The sequence below is a fragment of the Talpa occidentalis genome, unplaced genomic scaffold, assembly GCF_014898055.3.
Source record: "Talpa occidentalis isolate TD23 unplaced genomic scaffold, MPIMG_talOcc4v2.1 talOcc4.8, whole genome shotgun sequence".
Taxonomy (NCBI): Eukaryota; Metazoa; Chordata; class Mammalia; order Eulipotyphla; family Talpidae; genus Talpa; species Talpa occidentalis.
Genome location: NW_023605194.1, coordinates 30314993 through 30333603, shown reverse-complemented (window position 1 = coordinate 30333603; position 18611 = coordinate 30314993). Strand labels below are relative to the sequence as shown.

Below are 18611 nucleotides of genomic sequence, written 5' to 3'. Positions count from 1 at the left end.
GAGGGACAACACACAACCAGGGTGTCAGAAGAAAGGATCTCTGTTTGGCCCACCCACACTCCAGGGATCAATATGTAGGGTGCTTGTTTTCATAGACGTACACATACTTATTTTTATATATGTATGTATATATCCATATATATACAAGTAGTGTGGATTTTAAACACTTTTCAGTAGCATTAATGGAATTATTTAACTAAGAGTTTGGAGATTGGCAGTGTGTGTGTTAGAGACAGACAGACTTAAAGGGTACAAATGCTATCAGCCAGTTCACCTAGTGGGCGTGCGCCCCCAAGTGGCCGAGATGGAGACAGGACTCTGACCCTCAGCCCCTCCTGTTCAAATTGGCCCTTCATGCTGTGAACTTCCTACCTCAGTGAGGGACAGGAGATCCAGGTTTGGGCTGGTTTTTTTTTTTTTTTTTTTTTTTTTTAAGAGATCCAGGTTTTTTCTCCAGCATGTCCCTGGAACATTAACGTCCTGTATCCTGGGTGTTCATTAGAGAAGGGACCAACCAGCCCCTCTTCTGCTCTGGGAGACGGTCCTGAGGCTACCACAAGTTTGCTCTCATCCTGTAGGCATACTTTAAAAGTTAGCCCCTTGTAAGGGGCACTTTCTTTCCTCCAAACAACAATCTCTTCCATTAGCCAATCTGTGATTCTGTCCACCCCCACCTCACACATTCTTTACAAAAGCCCTTAGAAGACTTCTGGTCCTTAGTCTCCCATCTGCCACTTCATTTAGTCCTCACACTTCTTTTAGGTAGGAATAATCTCCCCCAGATAAAGGAACAGGGCAGTGGGGGGGACCAGAAGGAGAGGGGCTGGGGGTGAAGGGTAATAGAATAGGGTAGGGGGGAAAGTGCTTTACTCAGTCTCACATAACTTGCCTTATTCTAGGGCTTCTAGATGAACTGTTCTTCCCATGACATCAGAGCTCCCGCCTTCATGCCTATAAAGCAGCAAACAGAATGTCTATTTGGAAATGATCAGATTCATTTCATTTTGGCAATTATCTGGTTAATTTGATCAAGGCAGCTCTAAGTATCTTACCGGGACATTATGCATGCGCAGCTTTGTCTGCTCAGGTATCATTTACTTCTGTATCTATAGCGCCAGTGCTGCTCTGCCCAAGTGCTGCCTGGAAAGTCCTTAGTTGTCAAGCTGCCCCCACCACCACCCTCGGATAATAAGAATTCAACTTTTATTTGGAGCAAAAGTTCCCAGGGGTCACATGGCCCAATAACAGAAGATTATGATTTCTTATTGGTTTAATAGCATCTATTTTGTAAGTCTGAATGTACTCTGTTTTAATTGGATTTGTTAAAGGAACAAAAGGGAATAGGTGCCTTACAATTAAAATAAAATATTAAGATTATTAGTTTAACAGACTAGAAATGCCTTGTTCATCAGCCAATAGATTCAAACACACAAACCAACTCCACGACATGGGAAGGCAAAGAGCAGAAGTCAGTTCTGTCACCTTCACCCCACAAAGTGAGAAACATTAATTCAATTTCAACCCAAATGGCTTAGAAGTACAGCTATTGCCAAACAGACATTATTGCATTTCTTCCACGCAGTCACTATCTCCCTTGCAGTAAAGAAACTGGGGTCCAAGTCGGTTGCTTGGCAGGGGGAGTGTAGAGGGGCCTTAGCTTCCCATTTGCCATCTCAATGCCCTCAATGCCATCTCAATGCCCTCCTGAGCTTCCTTGAGCTTCAGTTCCCACTTCTGTAAGGAGGATAATAAAAGGGGCTGGTCTCCAAGGGTGAGGGGTGAGGGAGTGAAAGCTTTGGAAGGACAGTTGTGACTTTATGGGGGGTGGCAAGGATAGAACATCACTGATCAACAGTGAAGCCGGGACTCCAGGATTCCACTGGGGAGAAGCCCGAGTCGAGTCACATGGTCCAGCGTCCTTACTTCTTTAAGACACAAGTCCCCCAGAATCACTGAGTGGGGAGCAGATCACCTCAAGTGCCCTGTGGGGTGTGCATTCTGCACCAGAACCCCATCGGGTCTCAGTGAGACATGCTGAGGTGCGGGCACAGTAAAGACATCTCAAACTCAGTGTATTCAAAATTGAGCTTGCTGTCAGTCGGTCCACCAAGAGGCTTCTGCCCCTGGGGAGAGCAACAGCATCTCTCAGTTGTATTCATGCCCCACATGGTGGCTTTACTCTCAACACCCCTTTCCACTTACACCCATGGCCAATCCATCAGGAAATCCTGCTTGACTCTATAGTCAAAATACATCTAGAATCCCCCATTTCCCACCATCTGCTCTCATGCCTGGCTAGACTGAGTCACCCATATTTCTCATGGGAACATGTGCAGAAGCCTCCTACTTTGTTTTCCTGCTCTGGTCTTTGCAATCTGTTTTCCACAGAGCTGTCAGAAAACACAGCCTGTCCAACTACTTTGCCCCTTGACTCCAGCAACCCTTCAGCAACCCCTGATTCATCTAAGTCAAGGCCAGAGTCCTTTCTGTCTTCCCCATGGCCTCCCTGACCTCCCGAGGGACTCCTCACCATGCTCCCCCGTTCTCTCTCCCGCATCAGCCAACAGAGCCCACTTGTGCCTCTAATGTGCCTGGCAATCTCCTCCTAGGGCCTTTGCTCCAGCTCTCTCATTCCTCTAGAAAGTTGTTCTCTCAAATACCTGCTTGGCTGATCTCCTTACATTCTTAAAGATTTGGGGTAAATTTTACCTTCTCAATTCAGTCTTCTCTGATCCCCCAATTAATGATGCAAACTTACCCCCACCACAGAGCCACCCATAGATCCTCCTTAGTTGGCTGTTCTTTCTTCCATAGAGCCATGGCCTAAATATATTTTATGTGGGCTTTTGGGTATGCTTAGTCTTCATTCTGCCTCCCACTCCCTGAGTGTTTATCATGCTTATTTGGCATCATTACTGAAGCATTCAATACTGTCACCAGTAAGAGACCCTCTGCTGATGACTTTGGGTAAATAGATAAAACTTGCTAGGAAGGATGTGAACATGGCACTTTGTTTAGGACAAGCAGCTCTTGAGCATTCTCCAGAGAAGGCTAATGCCCATGACTTAGCCATCTTGCCTGTTCCTTACATGTTGTGTATATAAGGTCTTAAAAGAAATCAGGCATGTGAACGACAGGAAATAAAGGTGCTATGAAGCCATGGGACTGGGATCCATACCCACCTTCACTACAACCTGGTTTTAATCATGAGCTCAGTTTATGATCTGCAAAATGGGTTAGGATATTGCAGGTTGTTGTGAGGAGTGAAAGAGGTGATAACTGTATGTTACATGTCTAGTGTGTGGTGGGTACTCAGTAAGTAATTATCTGGCCCCTACAATCGGTGCCTTTGTGATGGTAAATAACACCGATAAATTCACCAAACAGCACTATTTGCGTTAGTTCCCTCAAAGTAGTTCTCTCAGGACTCCCCAGTGGTCATTAATTCCAGATACAAGACTAGCAGAACAATCTTTGTTATTTCCTGGGAACAAAAGTCTGAAATCTTCTAAGTACAAATAATTAATAATAACATCAATAATGAGAAAATGGAAATATAACAATAACTTGTTGCTATGAGTATACTTCTGACCACTTTTAAACTCTAGGGCTTGCTATAGCCCAAGTTACTCCTTTGCTCATTCAATACATTCATTTATTTGTTTAACAATCTTTATATATATATATATATATAGGGGTTTATATATATATTTATATATATATATATATATATATATATATATATATAAAGGGGTAACCGGTTGTGTGAAGAAGTAGCTCAAACACTAGTTTCCACCGGTTTGTGGAGCCACAAAAATGCTCCGGGAGCCTCAGAGAGCCACACACTTCCCTCCCCAAGCTTGCCCAGGTAGCTGCCCTTCCTGACTGGGGCTCAGTGCCAGCTTCCTCCTCTCTTAAATAATGAATTAGCTCGCGTCTGGAGTTTGTAAATAAAACACACCAGGAAAGCTGGCATTTCCAAAGTTGCTTACTCAAAGGAGGAGAGAAAAGAGCAGAGTTTAAAGTGGTTATTATTTGGCAAAGTTAAAGCAAATCAATAAATACAGGACCACCACCAGAGAAAACTTACCCTGTCAGTCCCAGTTCCTCCTTCTGAAGTGTGAAACTTTGTCACCAGGCAACAGGAGGCTTGGGACTTGGTGTTGATTAACGTAATCTTGAAACCAGCCAGTCAGGGGAAGGACACCCATGGCTGGAAGGGTCTCCAGGACACCCAAACTTACTAGCTGGCTCTGCTTGCTTCCCACATGGAGGGAGCCCAGCCTCCTGGGGTGCTCGCAGGAGCCCTCCTGCTGGTGATTCCCAGCAGTGCAGTGGGGGAGGGCCACAGAACAAGGCGAGAGCCTGCTGGCTTCCATGGCGACCACTGGAAGTAACATTGCTAACTTGGGATAAAAGCCACCTTTGCCTCTTTTAAGGAACAAATGTCTGATGCTTCCAAAGGAGTCCTATAAAATATCCATTTCCTTAGAATTTGTCCACATCTTTTTTTCCTGCTCTTTGGTTTTTGAAATGGCTGTCTTTTGTGTGTTTATTTGATTTTAATTACTTCCTGCAAGTTCCTTTTTGTGCCCTTTTTACAGGATGAAATCAGAGTGACTATAATGCTTATAAAAATCGGAAAATCCTATAATCCTATATTCTTTTTCAATTAACATTGTTATTAGATGCCTATATGTAGTTTCTAAATCCTCCAGTTTGAATAAATGTGTAATGCAGAATCTGGAGTATTTTGCTCTTCCTGTTGTTTCCAGTCTGGCACCATTATGAATAATGCTGCCATGAATATATTTGTACATGTTTAGTCTCTTTGTTCAGTTTTTTTTCTTGAAATTAAATTCCCATAAATGGAGAAAATTGGCAAAAACATTAACATCGGTATGCAAATAATAAAATAACATTGTAGAAAATTAGAAAATGCATATATAGAAATAAAAAATGAGTACTATAAATTATACCAACCAGCTGTAAATCAGGGAATAAGTAAAATCATTAGTAAATAATTTTAAATCCACAAAATCAACCCAAAGAACAAAAATTTTGGAATCTACAAAAAAAGTAAAATAGTTTGAGCTAAAAGAAAAATAAAATTAAATATCAAATTAAAAAAATAGTTAACTATAAAAACTGATGAACACCACCACTATTTTTGTTTAACCCAAAATAAAATAAAATAGATTATTTGATTTAGACAATAAATTACAAATTAATTACAAATGAAGGTAAGCACAAACTTTAAATTACCAAAATCCTACTCTCTAGTATATTTCTAATTATAGTATTCATGAAATATGAAAATCATAAAATACAGATAAACAAAATCAATATTTTAAGAAGGAAAAAACAGACGATAAATATATTTTAAAATGCAGATATGTAAAACCTTATAAAATTAGAGATGCTTAAGCTCAGCACCTGGAGGAACTTCATGTTGCATAACCTCCCAGACTTCCAGATATCTATAGCATCATGTTTATGGTGCGGTTGTGCAGTAATAATCTGGTAACTTTGCTAATGCTCATTTTTTAAGTGAATGCCTGCAAATATACACAAGTTACTAGTTTGTCATGTAATTGCCTTCCAAGATTTTTGCTGTTGCTTTTTGTTTGCTTTTGTTCCCCCTCTCAGCATGAGTGAAAGAGCTTGTTTTCAGAGGCGGGGATCGAGGTATGATCCTGGCAGGTGCTGTCTGCCAGCCCTGTGTGGAGTGTTCATGAGAATGTGTTCTGCAGGGGTCGGACTTTGGGGTGGCTCCAGCGAGCCATCTTGAACTTGCCTGCTTTGCACGCCACCTTTAACCCCAGTGGAGATAATGGCCACTTTGGTGGATCTTTGAGAAAATTAGACAATAGGCAAAATGTCTTAGCAATCTGTATGCATTAGACAATTATTAATTGCTCTTTTACTGGGTCTAGAACTGTATGTAAGAAATGAAGTCAAGAATTTATAACAAGAAGGGTCAATATCCTGTTAGGACAGGGAAGAATCTCTGGTTGAATCTGTCTCTTTGTGGTTTCTTTTGGTTGGCTCCAATTAACTTCTGAGGAGATACCAAAAAAAGTGGGGATTTTGTTTTTAGTACCAGTCTCTTGGCTCCTCACTGGAAACTTTCCTCATACCACACACCACCTCATGAGTTCCCCACTCTAGATCCTCACCCAGCCAGATGCCGGCAAACACTTGCCCTGTCCTGAGATGTAAACCCAAACCCATTAGCAGACATGCATTTCTAATTTGCCCAGATGAGTATAAAGCATACCTTTATACTCATGGTATTAAGATGTGCTTACTCACCTTATGGTTTCTGTTTTCCTGACACCTCCAACCCCAGGAACACACCCCTCAGTTACTCACTGATCTGTCTTACCATAGCCTCATGTCTGTCTTGTAGGAGAAATGCAGAAGAATTTGGCAGCAGGATTTCAGAATGTGTCCACGTTAGCTAATGAGCCCGGGTTTCCCTGTGGGCCCTCCTTGGGTGCCTGCACGTTATTTTCTTGGTGCCTCAGAGCTAACCCTAGTCCCCAGCCCCAGAAGTGAGGAGAAGAATGGGCAGAGAAGCTCAGATCCATTCCTTCCTAGGCCGAGAGGGTGTGGCCTCTAGCCGGACCAGTTCCTTCATAGAGACCATTTGGCCTGGGCCAGGCCCCCTTCAGGCTGCTCTGCCTGCCTCCCCGGAAAGAAGTAAGTTCCCGGGCTCTGCCTCTGGCATGCACTGGGTATAGGCTCAGGGCGGTGTGGAGGAATTAGGTAGACCTAATCCAAGGGGGTGGAGTTAAGGTAAGACCATGAGGCGAATGGGGGGACACTGATATTCTAGAATAGGGAAGGCCACAAGGCCATGTGACAGCAGTACTCAGCCTCTAAAGCACTTCTAGGGTTTGAAGGACAGAGATTTGATTAAAAATGGAGCAACATAGATAAAAATTGCTACTCAAAATAAGGAAGAATTTGAACATTCGCTCTAGCAGTTGACCTCCCTCGAAGTTCTGATTTAAAGATAAGGCTCCCATCTTTGGAAGTCACCCAGAGGAGTTTAGACCCCTGTCTTGGACTTAATAAGATGTCTTCTGGGACCCACTGTGTTAGGCTACCTTTAGGTTAAGCAGAGCAACCCCCCAGCCCTCACTAACTGAGTTCCTCCATTCTTCTCAGCTGCATCTCTGATTGACTAAGTCCTGCGCTCTTGGCCTACAGACTCCATGTCAGATACTTAAGAGGCTCCTCACCCTTGTCAACTGCTAGGTTGACTAGGCAAGTGATCTGATTCACAGGTGACATAATTCTTCTAAGATCATTCAGAAAGATATTGACAGAACCAGGCAGGTCTTGACCAGAGGTAGCCTTCCATCTTACCACTCTGTTCTTTCAGAGTAGAAAAGAATCAACCCGGCCCTGATCATCATCAACACCTACGAGTACTATTCCCATTGAGAGACCCCATGCCCATGGGGGCCCATGCTCGTATGAGTCTCGTCCATGGTGGCTCTTGTGCTCCTAGCACTCCTTTGTGACAGATGGGGCCAACCCTGTTAGAAGGATGAACTGACAGCTGTTCAGAGTAGTCAAGTCGTGCTCTGAATTTGAAACCCAGGTTTTTTTAATTTAAATTTTATTTTTTATATTCCCCATACAATTACAGGCCCCTTATTTTGATCCCAAGCCCTCTTTTCCCCGCCCCCCACCCACCATAGAGTGTTTCTGGTTCATAGTTGTTTGTCGATTTTGATATTTTCTGTCTTATAGTTATTCTTTTTGAAACCCAGTTCTATTGACTCCAAAGCCAGTACTCTTTCCCATGCTGTCTCCTCCAGACCCCAGGAAGGCTTTGGAACACCAAGAGCCATCTCTAATTTAATCTAAAATTTATACTATAATGGCAGGACGATGCAGTTTATTAACTATTGAGACACTTAAAACTGATTATCAGATATTTACAAAATTCACATAGGTTGTTCCAAGAATATGAATTGCCTTCATATTAATATGAATTAAATTTTTTTAAAAATAAAACCCACCTTTGGTTATGTGTCCTGGCACTGTTGGTAGTGGTGTCCTTTTCTGATGGTAACAAAATGATGGATCTTCCTTGGAGCTCATAGCCGATGAAGCAGGGAATGGGCTGGTGAAATGCCTTTATCTTCTGTACACCATTCCGTCTGGTTGCATAGTCACAAAAGACCATAGATAAAATTCTAGAACCCTTCCTGGAAGGGAAAATTACAGTGCTGTCTCTCATTTCCTGGATTCTCAAAGGCACGATGTATTCCCCTATTCCTAGTCCACTGTCAACTTTCTAAAATAAAGTCAGAATTAGCAGGTTCAGGACATGTCCTTTTCAATGTGGCTAGAGCCCAATATCTCCAGCCTGGACTCTGCCCTTGTTTCTGGCCTGTAAAACGGGGACAGTGGTAGGCTCATAGACAGAGCAGGAGAACAGGATCTTCACTTGAGCATTTGCAAGCTAAAATAATAAATTGGACCATGTTTCTCCTCTGTGGTTGTGCACTTTTGTTGTTTACCCAGCTAAAATGGACCAAATAGATGATTTCCCTACTAGGGAGGAGAGGTGGATCTCAGCCTGGAAGTTGTTTTCTGCTTTTGGAAGGGAAGAATTATGCCAAGGAAAGAACTGAATGAGGAAGGATGGGGAACCTGGGGCAGGTGATGTGATGGTGGTGCTGTGGTAAGATGAAGAGGTGGTGTCCCTGATGAGGCATGTGGGTAGCCAGGCCTTATGCAGACAGAGGCCTGGAGTGTATATGGTGGAACAGAGAAAGCATGTGAGAGTGTGGTCCCTGAGCGCCTGAACAGGACTGAGACAGAGGCCTGGCTAGGAAGAGGAAACATGACTTGGTGGAATATCTCGAGTACCTACCTGGTACTGAGAGTAGAAGGAGAGTCTCAAGGAGACAGAGGGGGAAAGAAAACAGCTGGAAAAGAAACTCTGAAGAGGTGGAGAAACAGGGGTCTGCAAGTTTCTACTGAACAGAGGGGGCACTTCATACAGAAAGCCTTTTCCCCATATCTTTCCCAATACTACATTTTGTTACACTTTAAACTCTTTCCTACCAGATTGCTCAAAACCCAGTATTTCTTTTGTTTAATTTGCATTTCTTAATTGTGCTTGTAGAAGTTTACATTGGTGCAGCCTTTTTAAAGGACATTTTCACAATATGTAGTCAAACTGAAAATACCTGGACTCTTTGGCCCAGTAGTAGCACTACCAGAAACTTATCTCATCAATACCTCTCAGAAGTATGCAGATTTATGTCCTGTGGTGGTCATGGAAACATCATTTGTTAGGACAAAGACTTTCATGGGGGTCAGGCTCAATCAATGCCGATCCACGTGTATGATGGTGTCCTGCTGCTGTAGAGAGGAGGCCAGACAGCAATGGGAGCTGGTCTCCTGAGACCTGTTATGCCAGTGAGGCTGGGTGGAAACTTAAGTAAGTCCCTTGTATGATGGATTTTTTAAAAATTGTAAGCATATAGGTAGGCATATTGGGACAACTTTTCTGAAAACTTTGAAGTGTGGACACTTCTTGGGAGCAATATGAACTAAGAGTCTTTTATTTTATTATTATATAAATATCTATGACTTATTGTATGATTTATGGCCTTCTACAGCATTTTCATTTTTAAAATCACATTCACATGTATTATATGCACATGGACAAAGATGGCCAGGATGTGGCTATGGGAAGCCCAGTCTGAGCTTGGGCCTGCTTCAGCATGTCCCTGGGACTTCTCCATGTGCCCACTAAGGCAGAACATGTTCCGGCATCCCCTATGACCAACGCTGACAGCCAGATCCTAGTCTTAATTAGGTTGTCCAAGAAGGGCTTAGAGTGTGGTCTTGTCACCCTGGCTGGGAGTGTTGTGTGTGCTTTGGGACGTCTCCTGCTTCTCTGACCCCACAGGGCCCCCAAAATTGCCACCTCTCCCCTGGCCCATGCCTTGAGATGTTAGCTCACCACCATCATTTCTGTCCCACAGGAAATACCCGAGCTCCGAGAGGATCATGCTGCAGAGGTGGCAGGTACATGACCCACCCCCCACCCCAACCCCTGCCCCAGGCCCAAAGAAACCTTCTGGGAGCGAAACTCAGAAAATAGCTCAGACTGCAGTGATGAAGAGCGAGAATATGTGGATTAATCAGCAGGGATCTCGGTTTTTATAACTGACCAAAATGTTACAAATACTTCCCTGCAAAGATGTCAAAATTGAGGGTGATTCTTGAGCATTGGAAGCCAGAGCTGGGACTGTCTGTGTGTGTGTGTGTGTGTGTGTGTGTGTGTGTACAAGTATGCATGGCCTGTGTGCACACACGCTCCATCTGTGACCTATATGAATAAATGAACACATGCAGTTGGTATATGAGTTTTTTTTTTTTTTTTTCCTGGGAAGACACTTCCCAGCCCAGATGGATTGATATTCAGCCTAGGGCCCCCAGTGAAAGGAAGGGATCCCAAGAGGACAATCCTAGGGAGCACATGGCCACAAGAGTGAGCTTCATGGTCACTCCCTTCTGAAATCCCTTCCCAAGGAGTAGGTCAAGGAAAGGAGTGACCCCAGCATGCAGGTCTCTTATAAGAGACAGTATCTGCATTGAGCTGCTTTTTCACTTGTTGGCCTTGGTGGATTTCCCCCCATCAGAGTCCTTCTCTCTATCTTGTGGCTCTATGTCCTAGGGCTTTGAGAAACAGGAAAACAAGTGTCAACCAACAGGCAAGGATAGGGAAAAAAATTCCTAGAATCCCAGAGGAAGACGGGTGTTCACCCCACCAAAGAGGACCTCTTTCTCTGAGGCTGCAAAGTCCCTTATTTATATTCTATCATAAGGGGGTCTGGCAAAAAGTTCATCCGTAACATTTGTTTTATTATTTTAATCACCTTTTGAGTATCACATCCAACAGTTAGACTAAAGAATGCTTTTTCCTTGGCTTTGAGCTGCTCAGCTGTAATATATATTTTTTCTGGCCAACTTTATTTCCTGAATGTATTTGCCTCAGTTCATGCTGAACTGAGTGCAGACTCCCTGAGTCAGCCTGATTCATGCTCAAGGTAGACAGGGAGTGGTGGATGGATGTGTTGCCTGTTCTCATCTGTACAGCAAGGGTCTCCTGTGGATGGAGAGCTAGACTCCTGTGACCTTCAGGAAATGCCAACCGCATTGGGTTTATCCTCTCTTTGTCTCTTCTGGTAGAAAAGGGACATCAGCAATTTTGAGTATCTCATGCACCTCAACACCCTGGCCGGCAGAACCTGCAATGACTACATGCAGTATCCAGTGTTTCCCTGGGTCCTGGCCGACTACACCTCACAGGTACAGTGTTCATGCAGATGCTCCATGGGTGCCCTGAGCCTTTCTGACCCTCACAATCAGAGCACCCTAAATTAGCACACAGTTTCTGCCATGAGGTTCAATCCATCTGGGGCCCAGGGCAGCTCTCTGCTCTGGTCCTCACCCCAAGGGAGGCTTTTGGAGTCTGTTTTTCTGGGTTTCTGTCCTGGCCCCACCTGTGGAGGGACAGCCCCAACTGTGATGATGAACTTGACTAGGAACCACAGTCAACAGGTGCTTTAGGGAGCTGCTGGCCTTCCTCCCGACCATGAAAACGAATGAATCTGCTCAGATATTGCCATGAACCAACATTGGTCCATTAAGTGAAATGGGTCAAAGAATTTTTTCTTAGAATGACTGTGTACAAAGAGGAAGAGGAAGAGAGGATACAGAGACCTAGAGAGAATGAATGACTTCCTTCTCTGTAGTCTGACTTCAGTAACGGAGATGATGGCATCTAGATAAGCCAAGATCTGGACTGAGAAGTGTAGCCATTGGGGAGGCTGATGACTTTTTTAGTCTCTGTTCTTGGACCTCAGTGGTCAGGGGAAGAAGGTGACCCAAGGTGACATTGTTGGCTCAGTGCTGAAGCAGTGACCTGACCACCTGCACAATGGCCATCAGGAGGTATGCTAGTCTGTGGTATGCTAGCATACCTCTATAGGTATGTTATAGAGGGCAGAAGGTGACTGGGTCTTGGTTAGACCAGCCCTGGCTAATCCTGTCTGCGGCTGCTTGGATAGCTGACCCCCACGAGGATTTGGAGAGGGAGACTCCATCTTTTATAACCTCCTTTTTCCACTTAAGCTATTTAACCACATAAAACTTTTCTCACCAATCACCATTTTTATCCCTGTAATGATCCATTTAAGGGCAAGTTACTATAAAATTGAAACTTACAAATCCAAGTTTTTAACTGACACTTTGTGAAGTGATGGTTTACTAGTCCCTTTTGTTTAGTCCCAAATTTTTATTATTGACCAGCATCTAAAAAATGGAAGATTTATGCTAAAAATCTGAATTTCCAATATTTTTTTAGAGCATAGGGAGATCTGGCCACCATGAAGTCCCATTCTGCCCTGGAAAAATCACTGTAGCAGAGCGTGGGTGTCCACATGTGCGTCACTCACGGGGGTCTTAGAAGTGCCTGCTCCACTCTTGCCCCCTTCTGTCTTCTATAGGCCTTTGAAAAGGTGACAGGCCCTGCCCCCCTAGGGTACCTTGGTAATTCAGTGCTTGCAAAAGAAAGGGGGCTATATAGAAACACCTCCTCCTGTCAAGTCACACAAACCCTGGGGAATGCATACTTCTTCCGCTGACACACAGAACATCTCTGCTCAAAGAACACAGCTCTCAGGGCACCCGTCCTGAAAACCTTCAGGTCCCCACCACTGTGTGTCCCCAAGGGCAAGGAAAGGGGTGAACACATGTACTTTTATTGCCCAGGGAGCCTCCAAAGCCTGAGGCCATTCCTCTCCTCCCTGCACAGATAACTTCTAATTTCCTAGAAAATCAGCTGGCTTCTAAGCAAGGTCCTTGAACTATCGAAGCAAACTGTTCTGTGAGGGTAGGAGCCAAGTGCCTCACAGACAACAGGAATTCTTCTGAAAATCTCTTTCTGGTAGCTGGTGGCCATGTTCTGATTTGGGTCAACTTGGAACAGGTTCAGTGTGAACTCAATCTTTCCCTCCTCTCATTTTCTATCTCTCCCCTATTAAGTCTTTGTGGATCACTGCCTCCGGGGCCATAAAACCCCAGCACGCCTGCTAATCACCAGAGGGGGGTCAGACCAAACGACAATAAACCAATAAAGAGAACCATAAAACTAAAGAGCGTGGCTTCCGAAGTCTCACTGGGGCACAAGAGAGTCTGAGGGGAGTTAACTCCAGCTGCACATCTGCCTTCTAGACGCTGAACTTGACAAATCCCAAGACTTTCCGGGATCTTTCAAAACCTATGGGGGCTCAGACCAAGGAAAGGAAGCTGAAATTTATCCAGAGGTTTAAAGAAGTTGAGAAGACTGAAGGTGGGTAGATTCTCAGCTTGCTTTTTCTCCTGCAGTGCTGCCTATTTGAACACCTTGAGCTGGTAGTCAATGACGGTTTAGGAGATCAACTAGTCAACCATTGCATTTGAGGACAGAACTCTCTAATCTAGTGGTCTGAACCCTGGCTGCCTTTTGGCTCTATAACCTAGTTTCCAAACTATTCATGTACTTGTCACCATTATACCATTTGCCACCTTCACAGGCATCTATATTCTTTGTACCTTAGTCTTTGTCATGAGCTCTAGTCCCTTCTTAAATACATGTATTTTTTTAAATGAATATATTTTTAAAGAAATTTTTCTATCATATATTTTATGCTATATGTATTCTTTTTCTCAAATGCTTTGAAATACATATATGTTAAAATAGGCAACTTCCATCCATGAACCATGCAGAATTCCCCTAAGGACAGATTCTTGGCATGATAAGGAGGCTCCTGCCACATCCTGCACAGCCCCTGGGGCCACCTGGCCTATACCCAGGGTCCCCTCTCTGCATGAGGCTGCCACTGAAACTTGTTTGGGGGAAATGGGAGGAGGTAGACAAATAAGCATGTCCTCCTGGCCCTCCTTATCTCCTCTTGAGGCAAAAGTTGAATCAATATGACCCCTCTCAGCATCCCAGCCCAGGTGCTTCTCCCCTGGCTGCACCTGGCATTGTGGGGTGCTTCTCACAGAGGCAGGCCAGAGGACTATTAGCTCTCACCAACTGTGTCCCATTGCAGGCCATTTGTCTCATTCTCTCCCATCTCTCCTGCTTGTGCATTTGCGTGACACATTGAGTTTGGATATTTTTGTAAGTGCACCCATCTTGCAGACCACTCTGAGTTAGAGAACTGCACAGTGTGAGGGAGGCCTTAGGGCAGTGTAGGCTGGCGGTGAGTGGATGAGCAGACACATGTCCTGGGGCTGGCTGGCTCAGGCTTCTGCTGAAGGTGCCACCCACTGGTTGTGCCACTAGTTACTATGTAAGTCAATCTCGAATTTGCTCTGGTGTCTCATCTGAGAAATGGGGAGAGTGAGTAGCACCCATCTTAGGGCTGCTGTGTGGATACAGAGCTGATAAGAGAGAATGCACAGCCGGCCTGATGCCCCACAGATGGCAGCATTAACGTTGTTCCTGCTGGGATGTCCATCTGGGCCCTGTATCTGCCTCAGAGGGAGCAAAATGAAGAAGTTTATACTCCCCTCTAGAAACACATGGGGGAAGCCCTGAGTTCATGCCTCCCCTTCTCATGCAGGTGCTTCTATTCTAAGAAAACAGGAGCAAATGTTGCTGAATAGACTATAGGCATGTGGGGCTCCTGACCCCTTAAGTCAGGAGCACAGCTCCCCATGAATCCTCAGTCCCACCTTCCCAGGGCCTGGCTCTGCCTGCATTCCTGGGGGCAAACCATAGGTCTTGAATGTGCTGTCACCAGGGGTGGGTGGGTGTTCATGACATTGGTGAGCAGAGCACAGAGGCCCCGTCAGCCCACAAGAGTCTTCTAGGGCTTACTGTTCAGCATGGGCAGGCCGATGCGTCTATACCTGCTCAGCACAGGTGGGAACCATCTTTTCGTTGCAGGAGACATGACAGTCCAGTGCCACTACTGCACGCACTACTCCTCAGCCATCATTGTCGCCTCCTACCTGGTCCGGATGCCCCCCTTCACCCAGGCCTTCTGCTCTTTGCAGGTGAGCTTTCCTGAATGCCCACTACATGCCTACGCACACACACACACAGAGCAAAGAGAGAGAGAGAGAGAGAGAGAGAGAGAGAGAGAGAGACAGCCTGCAGACTACAAGCTGGGTTCAGATGAGGCAGGGACTCGTCCACTAGAAATCACCTCTTTAACCAGTGAGTCCCTGGATGCTGGCTCCAGGATTCAGGGGTCCAGCTGAGGCAGGCTGCGCCTCATCAATGATACCTGTATATCTGTCACCAGTCTCAAAATAACTAAAAAATAAGAAAAGATAGACATGGAAAAATACTTAACATAAGTTGATTTTAATAGTAAAGGAAAAACAAGAAACTTAAAAATATGCTTGAAGGTAGGTGGTCAAAAATTAGAAAAATAAACACAAAGAAGGAAGAGGGAAAAGAGTATCATTGATGGTAACAGAATAAGCAGTTAGGCTAAATCCTGCCTCAGAAGAAATAAAGTATTTGAAGAGCCAAACTATCCAAATGACCTGCCAATAAACTAGCAGACCCTTATGCCAGTTTAGGATTGCCAGATTTTGCAAATAAAAATCTAAGGCACCCAGGTCAATTTGAATTTCAGATAAACAGTGACTTACAACTAAAAAAATAATTTGAATTTCAGATTAGCCAGGCTGCCACCCTCTGTGAACTGAAAGTCTGACTCTGAATGGGGGGCAGGGTACCAACAAGAGGAACTGGGTCGCTCCAGAGCAGCTGAGATCTTTTTCTTCTCTCTTCTCTCTCTTTTTCTCTCTTTCTGCTTCTATCCCTGAGATCCTACTTCCAAGGTTATCCGAGGGCCACAGCTTTTGACTTTGGCTATAACCCAGCCAGAGCCAGCTGGCTCAAACTCCAAAGTAAATACACTACAGGCCCAATTTTAAGGCCTGACCTGATCCAGTACTTGCAAGGCAAGAGCCACAGGGGGTCACAGACTATTGAAAATGCAGGGACTTGCTCTGACAGTTAAGCTTCAACAAAGGAGAATGAGTGCCAGGAATTGTGTGTTTGGTCTGACCTCGCCAGCAAGGTCATTCTGTGTATCACTCAAATGACTTTCACCCTAACAGACCCCAGGCCCTGGGCGGGAATAAGTAGGCAAGGTGCAGGCACCTTCTCCAACAAGAAGCAAAATCCCTCCTGTCTTTTTCTCGGCACAACCTCCTCTTTCATTGACAGCGTGGATTGTCTAGACATTGTATAACCCCCTCTCCCTGGAAATTCACTCAAAAATAATAAGTGTGCTTCCCTTGAGCGTTTCTCAGGCAACAAGCATTTTAAGTAAGTTTGGTTTGGAGAACAAATGGTCCCAGAGCTGTACCCCATGCCAGGAATCCCATCCAGATGTTGCTCATTAATCCACAAGAAATGATGAGCCCTGTTGATGATGATGGTGATGCATTCCATTATGGCTTTCCATCCGGGGAATTCTGGATGCTTTAAAAGTTTCCCCTTGCCCCTTCTGTCTAATGTATTAAAACCCCCAGCTCTATCTGCCGCTGCAGTGTCAGCTCTGAAATTTACATCTACTTCTCCAATTTATTTTATCCCTGGAAATGAGGGTTACTTATGCACATCTCACCGGTTCTTGAGATTAAATAAGAAAATGTGGGTAAATCCCTTAGCACAGGGCTTGACCCTACATAGGTGATCAATCATGGTTAGCCCCTGTCCCCTGCTGAAGCTGCCAGATCTAATCTGAATGTGCCTGAACTTCTTCAAGCTGGTCTCTTCTGGTTTAAGCAAACTCAAGACAGTCTGGACTGTGTAAAAACATTCCACGAAGGCAGGAACCAGATAGAATAGGTGTGCTGTGAAACCACAAAAATATTGGGTTTGGGCCTCTTTGAAGCTAGTCCCAACTAGTTTGAGCTTATCTGAGCTCATTTGATCCATTGGTGATTGGCAAAGAGATAACATCGGTTTGAGATTGTTTAAACCAGTGTGAGATGGTCAGAGCCAATCTTACATGCTTTAGGTGTCACAAAGATACTCTTCCTAGCTTGAGCCCTCTTGACTCCCATGTTGGAGTCTGATGTGACTCCTGCTTTTTACAAGTTCAAATCTACCTGTGGCATATTGGCTCACCTCTGCTTCTGAATTGATTTCACCTTCTTACTTTTAACCGTCTCTTCCAGTGGCCATAAATGGTCCAGCTTTTGGAGCCAGCAGAAGAAACAACCATCTTTAGCTTTTTTCCTTTAGAATAAAAGGTGAACTTTAGCTCTCAAGTGGATGGGTAAAAGGCTACATCGGTGAGCAATGAATCAGGCTTCTCTTTGTGAATCCTGGGTTCTTCATAGACCTCCTTGAGAATGTCCTGACATCATCTGCCCCACCCTGTTTCTTGGGGGCAGGCCCATTTCTTTTCAGAAGACCCCCTATGTAGTAACAAGAAATGGCACCTCACCCATTCTCAACATCTCAGACTTCCTAGCCCAGCATGGATTATGAAGTAGGTAAGGTGGGGAAGGCAGAATTTGGGCAGCGAGGTCTTCTTCCTCTTCTGGAGAGCAAGGGCATGAGGATGGCGGTGGACACACAGGAGTCAGCCTCAGGAAGTGCACATTTCCATCCTGCAGGGAGCAAGCTCTGCTTCTTGTCTACATGCGAATAGCCAGAGATAACACATTTGGGGTCAGGGCCCAATGTCCTCATTGTCTGGCCTCAAGCACATCACATTCTCTTTCTTGACTTAGTTTTCTTATTGATGGAATCCATGAGGTGGATGAGACAGTCCTCTCTGAAGGCTCTTTCATACAGCACCAGCCTCTAATCATCCTTGGATATCTGCGGTGTGCTTGGATGATGCAAACTACCTCACTTGTATTTCTGAAATTATTGTTTTATTTGTGGCAAAATATACATAATATAAAATTACCATCTTGACCATTTTCAAGTATAGTTCAGTACATTCATGTTGTTCTGCACCTGTCATCACTGCCCAGCTCTAAAACTTTATCTTTTTCTCAAACTGAAACTCTATACTGACTACATACAACTCCCCATTTCTTCTTCCCTTGGCTCCTGGCAACCACCATTACACCTTCTCTCTTCTTTTAATGAATTTGGCTACTCTAGGAACCTCATTGAAGTGGAACATACTTAACTGTCTTTTTGTGACTATTTTACTTAACGTAACATCATCGTGACCACTCATGAAGTTCAATCATGATATAACATGAGTCAGAATTTTCTTCCTTTTTAAGGCTAAATAATATTCCATTGTATGTATCTACTGCCTTTTGTTATTCACTTACCTAACAATGCACACTTGGGTTGCTTCTACCTTTGGTGCTTGAGCGTTGCACCACTGTGAATGTGACTGGACCTTACCCACATCATCTCACTGTACCCTCACAAGGGTGCTGTGATTAATCTTGGTTTCCTGACTCTCTAGGAGGTCATATTCCTCGCTTGAGGTCACTAAGGACATATATAAGAAGATGCAATGGATTACAGCTCTAGGGACAAGGAGCCAAAGTCACTCACTGCAAAATGAGTGGCA

At 44.4% G+C, this 18611-nt stretch overlaps 1 protein-coding gene across 1 annotated transcript in view; it reads left to right on the top strand.

Moving 5' to 3' along the window:
* WDFY4 (WDFY family member 4) overlaps nt 1-18611 on the top strand; it is a 223540-nt gene that overhangs the window by 179424 nt on the left and 25505 nt on the right. Inside the window, exons 49-52 of the mRNA XM_054690149.1 lie at nt 10023-10065; nt 11233-11352; nt 13279-13396; nt 14984-15093. Of these exons, the coding sequence (XP_054546124.1) occupies nt 10023-10065; nt 11233-11352; nt 13279-13396; nt 14984-15093 (391 nt within the window). The remainder of the gene's footprint in view (nt 1-10022; nt 10066-11232; nt 11353-13278; nt 13397-14983; nt 15094-18611) is intronic.